At 42.5% G+C, this 12,728-nt stretch overlaps 1 protein-coding gene across 2 annotated transcripts in view; it reads left to right on the top strand.

Moving 5' to 3' along the window:
- Window positions 1–12,728, top strand: part of GLIS3 (GLIS family zinc finger 3) — a 448,343-nt gene that overhangs the window by 403,009 nt on the left and 32,606 nt on the right. For both annotated transcript variants that reach the window (XM_012652892.1, XM_012652893.1), the window contains exon 8: window positions 1,269–1,437. In XM_012652892.1, the coding sequence (XP_012508346.1) occupies window positions 1,269–1,437 (169 nt within the window). The remainder of the gene's footprint in view (window positions 1–1,268; window positions 1,438–12,728) is intronic.

Genomic DNA, 12,728 nt, shown 5'->3' with positions numbered 1-12,728 from the left:
CAGTAGCTTTTTGAGCGGGAAGATGGTAATTCTGCCTCTTCACATGTTCCTTTAAATACTTGAACTCTTGTTCCATTGGATTAAGCTTTTGGGGGCTGGGTCATCTGGGGTATGTATTCTATCCTGGAGAGGTCGGGAAAATGGTACTGGTCTAAAAATACAACTCCCTGAACTTTTAAACCCTCAAATCTGTTTGATAACGTGGCTTCTCTTTCTTAACCCTGAACCTGATTTCTTTTGTTTTTTTAAAAAAATCCCTTTATACTTTGATATTGGTAGAGTAAGTTCAAAGAGAGCAGAAATGGGTATAAAGCTCCGCATAGCTTCGTACAGAGAAGGAAGTTAAAGAGAGTCAGCATAATGGCGCTGGTATGATTGCAGCATAATGAGATGTCTACTGAGTAGGTCCCAGACACTGAGAGAGCCTCTCTGATAAGACTCTGAAAGTGACAAGTCCTGGTTTCTTCTGTGACATCACACCAATTAGCCGATCTAAATGAGCACATTTTCGTGTTTGGGGTCACATACAGTTCTCAAAGGCTAGGCTGCCCCTACGAATGGGGCTCTAACTCACTCCCTGTGTCATAATAAACAACAATGGGGGGAGATCCCGGGGCTGCATTTGAGGCCCCCTTTTTATATCTTGAAGGGACCCCTTTTTGATGAAGACCAAGTATATTCATCACGCCATCTGGGAAATGCCGGGGGTCAGTTAGACTCTTAAGTTAAAAGGGTGTAGGATCCTACATTTGTGCTGGGATCAGGGAAGCTCCGTCCTCATTATGCTCATTTAGCAGTGACGGAGAGGGACCCTGGCCTGACCCGCAGTGGCTCGCTGCAGCAGCGAGAGGAGCACGAAGGACTGTGTTGTGCCCTCCTTGGTCAGCTGGCCGAATATTCTGTGACCCGATGACTCTCATCCGCCGTGACCGAGCAGCTCTGATACAGAGACCTTTGCACAGATGCAACAGTGCAAGACTGACTAATGACACGGTGTCCAGACAGGGAGCTGGCGAGGCACGGCCGCGCTCGGGAGACAGACCGCGATCGGCAGCCTGGAGCGAGCTGCACGTGCGCTCCCGAGGAACCTGTTCCGCCATGAAAACAAAAGCTGTGTATATCCAAGAAGGGGAGAACTGTTCCCTGAAAACCACCCAGAGAAAAACAAACAAGCCCCTAAAATATGCTTGCTGTCAGCCTTCGGTATTTAAAAGAAATGCGGGCTTCATTCGGGGCGCAGTCTCATGCTTGTTCTCCCTTAATTTCAGCTCCCATTTTCTCCAGCAATCATTCAAGCCGAAGCGGAACAGCTGCTGGGGCCGTGCCGCCCCCACATCCTGTCAGTCACCCTTCTCCGGGACATAATGTACAGGGGAGCCCCCACCACCCCTCCTCCCAGTTACCTCCACTCGCAGCTGTGGACGCGGGAGCTGAGAGGTAAGGCCATCTGTCTCTCTCTCCTAATAGGTGTCGCCGCCAAGCCTCCCTCCACGGAGAAGTGCTTTGACAGTTGCTGAATTTTATTAATAATCCATTGGTGGGTTGAGTTTCCCAAAGGTGACATTTTAAAAGTACATACACAAAGCACGTGGACCAAATATCTCATTATCTGTTTTATTTTTCCATTGCTATTGGCAATCGCCAGCTGAAGTGTCGGGTGCTGGAAAAAGGCATCAGAATTTCTCTGTCTTTCCCCTCTTTCCTCAATTTGTTACAGGGACTCAGTTTAAAGGTAACGTATGTGCAGGTTGAAACACTTTCCGGATGTAAGACGGTGCCCTTGTCACAGAGATCAGTAGTGTTAGCTTGGGAGCAGAGTATAAAAGGGCACAGGATTTTATATAGGTGACCAGAAAGGAGCTGTACACTGAATATATTGATATCACCCTCATACAAGTTTCCTGGGGACAAATTTTTAACGACTATGAACTTCATGATATTTTTACTTCTGGCTTCTCTGTTGGCTCCAGAGGCCTTTGGGGCCTTTCTCATACTCTGCTCCCTAATATCCTGTGTGCTGTTGTGGACCACAGACCCCTTTTTGGGAGCAGGCTTTCAGTGAACTTCTCCTGCTCAATGGCAAGTGTGTGGCTGCATCAGTGCAGGTAGCTTCGGAAGGAGGTTGGACACAGCAGTCCCTCTCTGGGAAGTGCCCAGGCCTCCTCCAGCGATGTGAAGATCATGCCCACACCTCCTGTCTCCTCTCTCCACTTGTCACCTGGCTTGAGTTGGCTTAGCTAGGGGTTACTCCCAGACATCCACAGGGGAAAAAAGTTCTTGTGGAGACCTCTGTGCAGTTGTGGAGTAATAGGCGTTTGGTGAACAAAATATTGGGTTGAATAGGCAGCAGGAATAAAAGTTTTGAATCTTGGATTTTACCAGCAATCTGCAGTTCCATCATTTTTGGCCTGGTCTATGAATTTGTTAATATGTATTTTTAAATCTGATAAACTAAATATTTTATGGTTTATGCCTCCCTTCCTATTTATTAATATTATTTTGTTTAATGAACAGCTCTTGAGTACTTGCTATATGTTGGACATTGCGTGGGGTGCTGGGGATGAAAAGATTATTGAAACATGTTCCTGCCCTTATAGGTAAGGACAGACACATAAGCAAAGTATAATAAGGCTATTTGGATAAATGATTTAATAGAGATGCCACAGGATCCTAAAGAGGATGTCCCTAACTCTGCCTCAGGGAGGAAGAGAAAGAAAGACACAGTGATACAGGCATTGAAAGAAGACTAGGGCCTTTCTAGATGGATAAATGGGGAGCAGTATCCTAGACAGCAAGAAGGACACATGCAGGTGTGAGAAGGAAGAGGATAGACATCAAGGCAAGCCTCAGTGGGTCAGGATGGCAGCATCCAGGGGCCACATGGCTGATGAAGTCAGATACTAGCAGGCTGGCTTATGTGTTTAAGGCTTTTGCCCCTTATCCTACTAGAAATGAAGAGCCATTATGGACTCTTTTTTTAGGAGAGAGACACCATCAGATTGACATAATGTAGAGAAAGAATTTAGGTGACAAGAGGATAGAGTAATTGAACGTGGAGTAAGAGGAAACAAGGAGGAGGCTGTCACAGGAGTCCTTGTGAGCAGTAGGATTACTTGAAGTGAGGCAACACAGTAAGGACGGGGAATTTTTACTCAAGAGCTATTATTTAGGAGGCAGAATCACCAAATTATTAATATATATGTGAAGTAAAGAGAAAGGACCAAAATTCATTCCTGAGTTGCATTCCTAGACACCAAGATAGAAATTGGTGTCGTTAACAGAAATTGCAAACGCAAGCAGAGTGTGGTGGTGTGAAGGTAAAACGGTGTGAGTGGAGAGGAAGGGGAGGAAGAAGGAACAATAAATTGACTTCAGGAGTTAGAATTTTAGGTGGTTATAAAATATCCATGAGGCTATGTGTGGGCAATTAGAAATATGAATCGGAAGGTATCAGACTAGTTTTAACAGTTCTACGTGCATGGTAAAGTGTAAACACATCATTAGCCTCCTCCCATAGGATCTGTCAACAAAGCCATGCGAATAGTAACCATCCACTGAGATAGGAAATCTATCCTTCCAGTTACCTGATATATTCCTAAATGTTGAGATGATCAGTTTTTAGCATTTTAGATAGTTTTCAGTTGAGTTTTAAGTAATATTAGCTGTGGGCTTTTCATCAGCTCATTTCACTCTGCCTAGCTGAGGATCATACCGCACAAGGTGGCCAAGCTCAGAAACGCTCAGCGGGAACCTCCCTTCTTCACTGCCTCTCCTTGTCAGTAGCCCCAACATCCTGAACAGGAATGTAAAAGAAAAGCAATCATTGTGTTTCTTTTTTGTACACAGCCTTTAAAGGAATACATGTGGAAAAATAGCTTAAACATTATTGGAGTCAAAAACAACCACCACACCCCAGACACCTGATGTTTACATCTCAGTCCTGACAGTTGCTAACTTTTGGCTATTGGCAAGTTCCTTAGCTAATCCTGCTGCTTGAGGTTTGTCTGTTTGTTTTTTTAACATTTTATTTCATAATTTTTTAATTCTCTCTTTCAAAAGTTTGTAAACATATAATAAATTTCTAGAATAGTACAGTGAATACCCGTACACCCTGCACCTGTGTTCACCCATTGTCGGTATTTTGCTCTCTCACTCTCTCACTGACTTGGGAGACTCTTTGTTTGCCGGTTTGCTTGCCTTTGTTTCTGAACCATTTGAGAGATAGCTGCAGACTTCGTTGAGCTCTACCCCTAACTACTTCAGTAGAAGGACAGTCTCTTACATAAACCCAATGTCATAATCACACTCAGGAAATTTAACATTAAGATAGTACTATTATGTAAGAATCAATCAATATTCAAATTTCCCCAATTTTCTGAATAATGGCCTTTATAGCTGGAATTTTTTCTTTGTTTCTTGCTTCCTTTTTATGGTCCAGGGACCTAATAAGGATCCCACAGTGCATTTAATTTTCATTTCTTTTTTGTCTGCTTGAATCTAACGAAGTTCCCTAGCTTTTTATGATGATGATGATGGTGATGATTATTGTCTTTGAAGATTTTGACAGTTTCTGAAGAACTTGGGGCATTTATTTTAGACAATGTTCCATGGTTTGGATTTGTTGAATTGTTTTCTCCTAGACAGATTCATTGTAAATATTTTTGGCAGGAATACCACATAGGTGATAGGGTATTCCTTTTTTGATCCTCAGTGTGTACCTCGTGGGGAATTAGGATTCAAAGACCCAAAGCAGGTAAAGTGCCTAGCAAGTTATGTGGCATGAGGCAGGCCTTCAGCAGCTGCAGATACTAATAGAAAGGCAACCTTGGCCTAGCTGAGTGATTCCATTTAGAAGCCAGAGGATGTCGTTAAATGATCACAGTGGTTGATAGTGTAAATAATTGTGGAAGGGGAAATGGAGAGGAAGGAGACGGTCCTTTACGTGCGTGGGTGGATGAACTGGACATGTGCACCGTTGCGGTTTTGCGTCGCTGCTGCGTTCTGCCCACAGGATGTGTGCTCCATCCCGGGGGCGCCCACCTGCAGTGGACAAGTGCGAGTGCGGTAGGTTCTCTCTTCCCATCAGGTCTGGAGAGGGGGATGACATGAAACAGCCCTGAATTGTTCACTGGGTTTGCATTAGTGTCCAGCATAAAAACACTCAGAGGAAATGTGCTTACCTTCCGCTTTTGGTTTATGTATCTTTGCCTCTGTTTGCCTGGGAAATCCCCCAGTAAAAACTCCAGCAGTTTTCTTAACGGAAATAGGTTTATCACACTTGGCGATTTTTAGTGGGAAACTGGCATCTTTTCCTGCTTTGTGGGCATTGATTCATCATTTACTTAGCTTTAACTTGTTTAAAAAAATGGGCTGAGTCACTGTCAGAAGTCAGGAAAGGTCCACCACATCTAACCGGTTAGCATCAGGTTCTTTGATCCTGCCATCATAAAATAAAATAAATGCAAGTTCTCTCGATTTGACAAGATTCCATTTTTATTTTGAAATATTATCTGAATGACACATCATTTCAGTGATTTAAGCAGTACCACACCACATCACCTAATGTTGATTTAAACTTATTATGGGAAGTACTGTTATATTATGTCATGTTGAACTAGCCAGTGGTACTTTATGTTTATGACAGTGGCTTCCCATGAGAGGAACTCCATGTCTTTGGAAATGTTAGTTCGCTGGATTTCATAGTAAGCCTGTTAGACCAGAGAAAACAAAAATATTGATGGGAGTTCCTTTTTGAAATGGAGAAATCTTATAGTCCCAAGAGTAAACCTGCTGGATTAGTGTTGCACATCCTGTGCAAAAGAATGTCAGCTGCTTCTCTTCACCCTAAACATGGTGTGCTCTTGTCATGCAAGGGACAGAGCTTAAGGAGACTTGTGGGTTGACCACAGTGAAGACATTTACAAAAGGGCTTCCTATAAGTCCCACTTCTGAGCCAGAAAAGACTAAAAAGAAAGCGTGAATATAGGGGGAAAAAAACACATGTTTTTTCTGTTCTTTCATTAACAATCAATATGGAACACTTCTGTGACCAGATATCTGGGGGTTTTCCCCACCCATCAAGCAAAATATCCATTCTGCAGTGGACACTGGGTGTCCCCTAATTCAAGTCTATTTTGACATTATCTACTTGGAAATAGTGTCATATCACATAGGTTGAGGACTCAATCTCCAAGACTGTCCCCAACTTCCAACAGTCTCAAGCTCAGGCTTTTTTGCCTATATAGATGTATAGGCAACTGGCTATAAGTTAGGATTCCCACAGCCCCCTTCTTGGGTTTAATTAATTTGCTAGAACAACTCACAGAACTCAGGGAAACCCTTACCTCTATTTACCAGTTTATTATAAAGTGTATTACAAAGGAGAGAGATGAACAGGCATGTGGCAAGGCATGTGGGAAGGGGCATGGCACTTCTATGCCCTCTCTGGGCTCATCACCCTCCAGGTTCACCACCCTCCGGGAACCTCCATGTGTTCTACTATGTGGAAGCTCTCTGAACCCAGTCCTTTTGGGTTTTTAGGGAGGCTTCATTAAATACACATGATTGATTACATCATTGGCCATTGGTGACCAGCTTAATCTTCAGCCCCTCTCCTCTAGGAGGTTGGGGGATAGGGCTGAAAGTCCCAATCCTCTAATCCTGCCTGGGTGTTTCCAGGCGACCAGCCTCCATCTTGAAGCTACCTAGAGGCTGCCAGCCATTAATCAGCTCATTAGCATACAAAAAGACACATCACTTGGAAGATACCAAGGATTTTAGGAGTTGTATGCAGGGAATAGGGAGGAAGACCAAATATATATTTCATAATGTCACAGAAAGAAAGGATGTAGTTTCATTAGGGAGTATGCAATCTAGTACATGAATCAATAGCAGAAAATGTTAGAAATAATAGTTTTTAGAAAGCAGTCAGAGCATCGTTACCAAATAAGGAACGCCAATATCTTGAGTCCCTATAGAGTATTGAAAAGCCCATTTTTCACTAATAATGTATAATTTAGATGTGACATTGCTAGAATTCCAGACATTTTCATTTATGTGTGGTCTTTGCATGCCTTTCAGTAAACAGGACTAACTTTCACAGGTATCATTGTCTATTCTATCGTTAGGAATGTAGTGTTGCTTGTCCGGATGCCAAGGGGCCAACGGCAGTGGCCATTTTTGATTTAATGGCTTTGCAATTCTGTACAGTTCTTTAGTTCTAGTCAAACCAGTCTGTTCGCTGACTTCTGACTTAGTTCACTTGCTTCTACATCTTAAATATTCAGTCTTTAATTCTATCTAAAGACTTCCCTTCATCCTGGATCAAATGTTACCAGCCTTTGGAGCTCAGCCTAGTCTTAACCCAGGAAGCCTCCACTGCCTCTCACAACTCACAGGATCAAGTCTCCCTGATGAATCCCTTGGTTCTTATTATTTGTCTCATGCATTGACCATTTACCAGATGTCACCATGCTACCTAGATTATTAGCTTTTGGGGGGCAGGAACCTTAAGTTTCCTGATAACCGCTAGAGTGCCTTATATTGAGTAGTACAGTGGTGGGTGCCGAGGAAGATTTGACAAGGGAAGAGGCCCATGAGGGGAATGACTATGAAACAGGAGGTCATTGTCAACTCCAACTGTCCAGGGGGGTGGTTCCCACAAAGCAATGGTCTCCTTGATTTATTGGTCAGAAAGGCAATGGCCCTAATTCTCAAGGTTCCCACCATCTTGTGTAACCTATATACTTTGATACAATACATATTGATAGTTCCTCTGATGGATACATTCATGCACACACACACACACACACGCACACACACACACACTGTGAGGAGTCCCTTGCCATCATCCATTGCTGGTTCTCTGCATTGCTTTTTTGTGGTCTTGAATACTGGAGGCTGGATACTCACCATTCTCTCTTCTTTGTGTAGGTAGCATCTGAACAGCTCAAAACTAGGCCTGCTGCTTAACTCTTCTTTCCTTCCCAGGACTTTCTGAGCAGTCAAGGACATTGGTATCTTCACCCATTCGGCTTTTTCACAGCCTTATACATACACACACACACACACACACACATACACATAATCTTTCCTCTCTCTTCTTAATCTAGTATATATGCAATAATCGTGAACAGCATATTCAATATTAAAGCTTATCAAAATCTATCCAAGCATCAGGGGTTTATTTGTGCATTCAGTCTTTCACTTAACTGGTATTTGTGTACCAGGCAATATGCTGGACATGAAACAAGACTTAGCAAGAGTCCTGCCCTCTCAGGACAACCGAGTCAATAGGCAGCCATAATTCAGAGTACTATGACGGAGGCATACAGAAAGAGCACATTTGTCATTTGAACACTCTGCTTCCCCTCTCCCTGGATTGCCCTTCCCCACTTGGGAGGAAGGACTGGAGGAAGAAATATCTCCCTGAAATCTGAAGGTCTACAGGCAACAATGGTGTGTGCAACAAGGGGTTTATATTAATACAAAAGCTAAGAGGAAAGAGAGCTTGCAAGGATGTAGCTTCCTGAGTAAATGAAGGAGTAACCTCATTAGCCACATTAAGGAGTTGAGGCTGTACCTTGAGGACAAGAATTTGTATATTTGGCCAACAAGGGCACTTTTGCTTGTTAATACAGTTCGTAAAGACCTTTTTGTACCTTGCAATTCCAAGCTCGTGTGTTATAGTTATGATCTGCCAAGGTTTTGAAGAGTCACTGAGTGTCAAAAATAAAAATTACCACCATGTTAGAGATGAAGTGACAAACATTTAGAAATGAGAGTTCTAATATCAGTAATAACTTGACCTCACTTGTCTCTGTGATACCAGAAAGGACTTGGATATGACTAAGAGTTATCCACATGGCTGTGTGTCATCCTACAGTTGCATTTACCCAGTGAGCACCACTCTGAGGGCTCCTTAATGTGTGTTACACACCCTGTCACATGAGTATAGAAACATACCTAACTTAGAAGGCAGTAGATAAACTCAGACAATAAATAAAGCTTTTCAGTCTTGATCATGGGAATGATTGAGAAAAGCTATAGTGGAAACACAAATATAAGCCTCAAATGGCCATTTTTATCAGCCTGCACGTTGGTATCCACGTCATCCTCTGGTAGAGTCTGTCAGTGTGGTGCCCACCAGTGTCAGGTGACCATGAGCATCATTCTTTCTCTCTGGTCTACAGCACTTTCTATTCAGAAGTCAAGCTGTTATCCTCATTTAGCATCCCATGAGGGGATCAATTTCTTTCTAGAAAGGTGACTTCCACAGATATTCAAAATTAATAAGAGAGGTGGGATCCAAAATCCACTCTCTACCCCAACACACACACACACTCACACACACACACACATGCACACTTGAGAATTACTGAATGTGAAGTTGTTCCTGATGTCAATGCTGCGAACAGTACAGAGGCAGAAAATTCCCACATCTGAGCCTTGAAAGTAGAGATAGAGCTTTGGGTCTTAGATTGGGAAAGGCTGGTGGCCTTTTCCTATTTTGTTTTCTTTAAATCTGTGGAAAGTTCGTGGTACTTCTCAGTGTTCATTGTAGGTCAGAATGGCCCACCAGTCTTTACACTTCTTAACTGTTGAAGGTCCATGACCACAGCCATGCTCCATCCTTTGTAGCCAATATCAGTGAGGTCATTGGCCTTTGGAATGAACTTTCTTTTCATAGAGGTCATCACCTTACTGATATCTCCTTAAATACAACCCCTGATGTACTCCAGGAGTCACACATACACTTATAAGGAAATCGATGATACAGGTTACTTTCTTTTTATTGGCCCAGTGATTGTGAATGGCTTCATGAGAAAAATAAAATAACAACAACAACAACAACAAAAAAGAAAATTACTGAACTGGCTTCCCTAGGCTTTTCTGATCTATCTCTGATTTAAATGTCCATGTGGCCTGTAAAACTTTTGTGAGCATAATATTCAGAGTCTAGTATGTTTCCTGATACTGGAGGAAAATCAAGAATTTAATCTACATGGCTATCTTCAACTTACTGTTAAAATCCTAAAAAGCCCAGGAGTTACCCTTGATTCCTCCCTTTGCCCAAACACTCTCACATCTAATTAATCTGTCTGTTAGTGATGCCTTCAAAATTCATTTCAAGCCTAATGGACTCCATCCCAGTTCTAGCCACCATCCCCTCCCATCTCAAGCATGACAGCCTCCTAACTGGTCTCTCCACACCCCGTCTTCCCTACCCACAGTCTTCCACCCTCCCCCACCAGTACACGCATGGCCTTTGCTCCACACCACAGAAGCTGCCCTTTTCAAAGTAAGTGGATCATCTCTTTCCTGCTCACACCTCCCCTCCCATCAAACTTCAAATAAAATCCAAACTCCATTTTGTAGTGGACTTGGCCCTCTATGGTCTGGCCTCAGCTAAATTTACCCACCATTGTTGCCTTGTTTAATCTGCTCCAGGAATGCTGGCTTTCTTACTGTTTCTAGAAAATACCAACTAATCTTACGTAAGGGCCTTTGCACTTACTGTTCCAAAAATCTGAAAGGTACTTTCACCAGAACTTCACATGACTTGTGCCTTCATTTCTGGTGTCTACTGAAATATTACCCCTTCAGAAAGAGGCCTTTCTTGACTACATTTATCTAAAACTTTCCTTCCTCAGCATCACTTTATTCCTTAACTCTGCTTGTTTTTCCCCATCGGTGTATCACTCTCTGAAATTATGCTTTGTTAACCGATCTGCTCACATCCCGCTACAATGGAAACTCCCTGAGCAGAGACTGTGTTAAGTTCATCACTACCTTGTTCACAACCCTCAGTGCTGATAAGGGAACCTAAGGAATTTTGTGGAATGAATGAATGTGGGTGGAAGGGAGGAACACTGCTATGATTCCTTTATTGTTTCTGGGGAAAGTGACCCTGAGTATGTGATTGTTGTTCTTCCACCTCCACACTCTCCTCTGGGTCAGTTCATGGGAAGGTAGGGAACGTTATATGAGCGGGCGCTCCCCCAGGAAAACAGCTCAACTCCTGATTCCAGTATTTGTTCATATCAAATTATTCGCCACATATTTTTTTTTATTTTGAAATGCACTGGTTCTTCATTTTAGATTAATTACAAGCACACATAAAAAACCAACTATTAGGACGTCTGTAAAAGGAACTATTTTTTTAATTGCCAGGGAAGTCATTTGGCCTCTGAATGCCAGATCAACCATCTTTATTTTGTTCCCACATTCCAAACAAATCTACCTCATGTTAAGCCCAAGATGATGTTTTCTTAGTCCCCTTGGATTTTCAGTCAGGAAAGTGAGTCACGACAGTAACAAGGAAGCTTGGGTGAAATAGAGGTGGCTTTTTTTTTCCTGCAACCTCTACTTCAGTGTATTAACATGAAACAACAATGGAGGTCACACTAAGCCATGGTAGTACTTAGTTCTTGTCATATGCTGTCTCTGAAACAGCAAGTCATATGGAGCCAGAATTCCCAAAGTGAAAGCCCACAAGTCTTTCTAACCCGAGTCAAGACATCCACCTATTCCAAAGTGCCTCCTCTCTGCCGTAGAACAGGCTGTTCAAAGGGAAGCCTCTACTTACTGTTTTAACTGCATGATCTAGAAATCATCATTGTCTTTTCCCGTTTGAAGTAGGGGCTGTTGGGAGACTTAGCTGCTAAGAGACTATCATTTTGCAGGTGAAGGACTGTTTATCTGTGGTCAGGAGACTACTGAGGTGAGCCAAAACCAACAGGCAAAGTTCTTTGGATGAGTCTTTTTGTGTCTTTTTCTGAGAAATAGTCTGTGGTAGCTTTTCTGTTTAGTTCCAAGGAGAAAAGATTTTCTGTTTTAGTCATCCTGTAACCGAGCTCAAGCTCATACCACTCACCACAAGACAGTAAATAGGTTGAGAGGCAAGGTGTTGGGACAGGAAAGTGACTTTTTTATTCCAGCAAAGAGCCAGCAAAGCAAGAAGATGGCAGACTAATGTCCTAAAGAACCATCTAAGTTAGTATGAACTTTAGGCTCCTTTTATCTTAAAGGAAGAGGAAGCAGGTGGAGGTGGGTTGCCAAGAGGTAACTGAGGACTGCAGACATTTGGGTGTCATCAAGGACCCAAGGAATTTATAAAACTTCTCTGTTCTTGGTCAGTTAACTTTAGAGGATGAAGTTCAGGATGTCCCTAAAAATCTTTTAACATAGCATTGTTACTTGCGTGTATACCTTTCTTACCTCCTCAGGAGTTAATTTTGGAAAAGGGACAGATGATTGTCACCTTTCTTCTAGCCTATGTGCAGAGCTAAGCAGAAGCTTTTAACCTAAAGGATATTACCGCAGGGCGCAGAAAAAAGATGAAGCTATAATAGTCATGCTAAGCCTCCCTTGCACTGTTAGAGTCCTTCTTCTATGAATAAATGATTGGGCTCATACTCTGGAATAGATATTCTCCCTTGAGAACTAGAAACTGTGCAAATATAATATCCACCTGGACATTTGTACTAATTGGGCAAATGTAACATCTACCTGGGCACAAAAATTGGTGCCAAATTGTGAGCAAGCCTACGGAACCAGTGTATGGAACCTCAGTATGTTCAACAGAGTAGTTCTTCAACGGCAACAACCAACATTTGTTAAATATTTATTTTTGCATAGTACTAGATAAGGTGCTGGAGATACAAAATAGTAGCAAACATTTGAGGATTTATGCTCATTCTATCTGTAAAAGCCAAAAGCCCTTCTCC

The sequence above is a fragment of the Propithecus coquereli genome, unplaced genomic scaffold, assembly GCF_000956105.1.
Source record: "Propithecus coquereli isolate 6110/MARCELLA unplaced genomic scaffold, Pcoq_1.0 Scaffold403, whole genome shotgun sequence".
NCBI classification, from domain to species: domain Eukaryota; kingdom Metazoa; phylum Chordata; class Mammalia; order Primates; family Indriidae; genus Propithecus; species Propithecus coquereli.
Note: the sequence above shows the minus strand (reverse complement) of the source record. Positions and strands in the feature narration are given on the sequence as shown.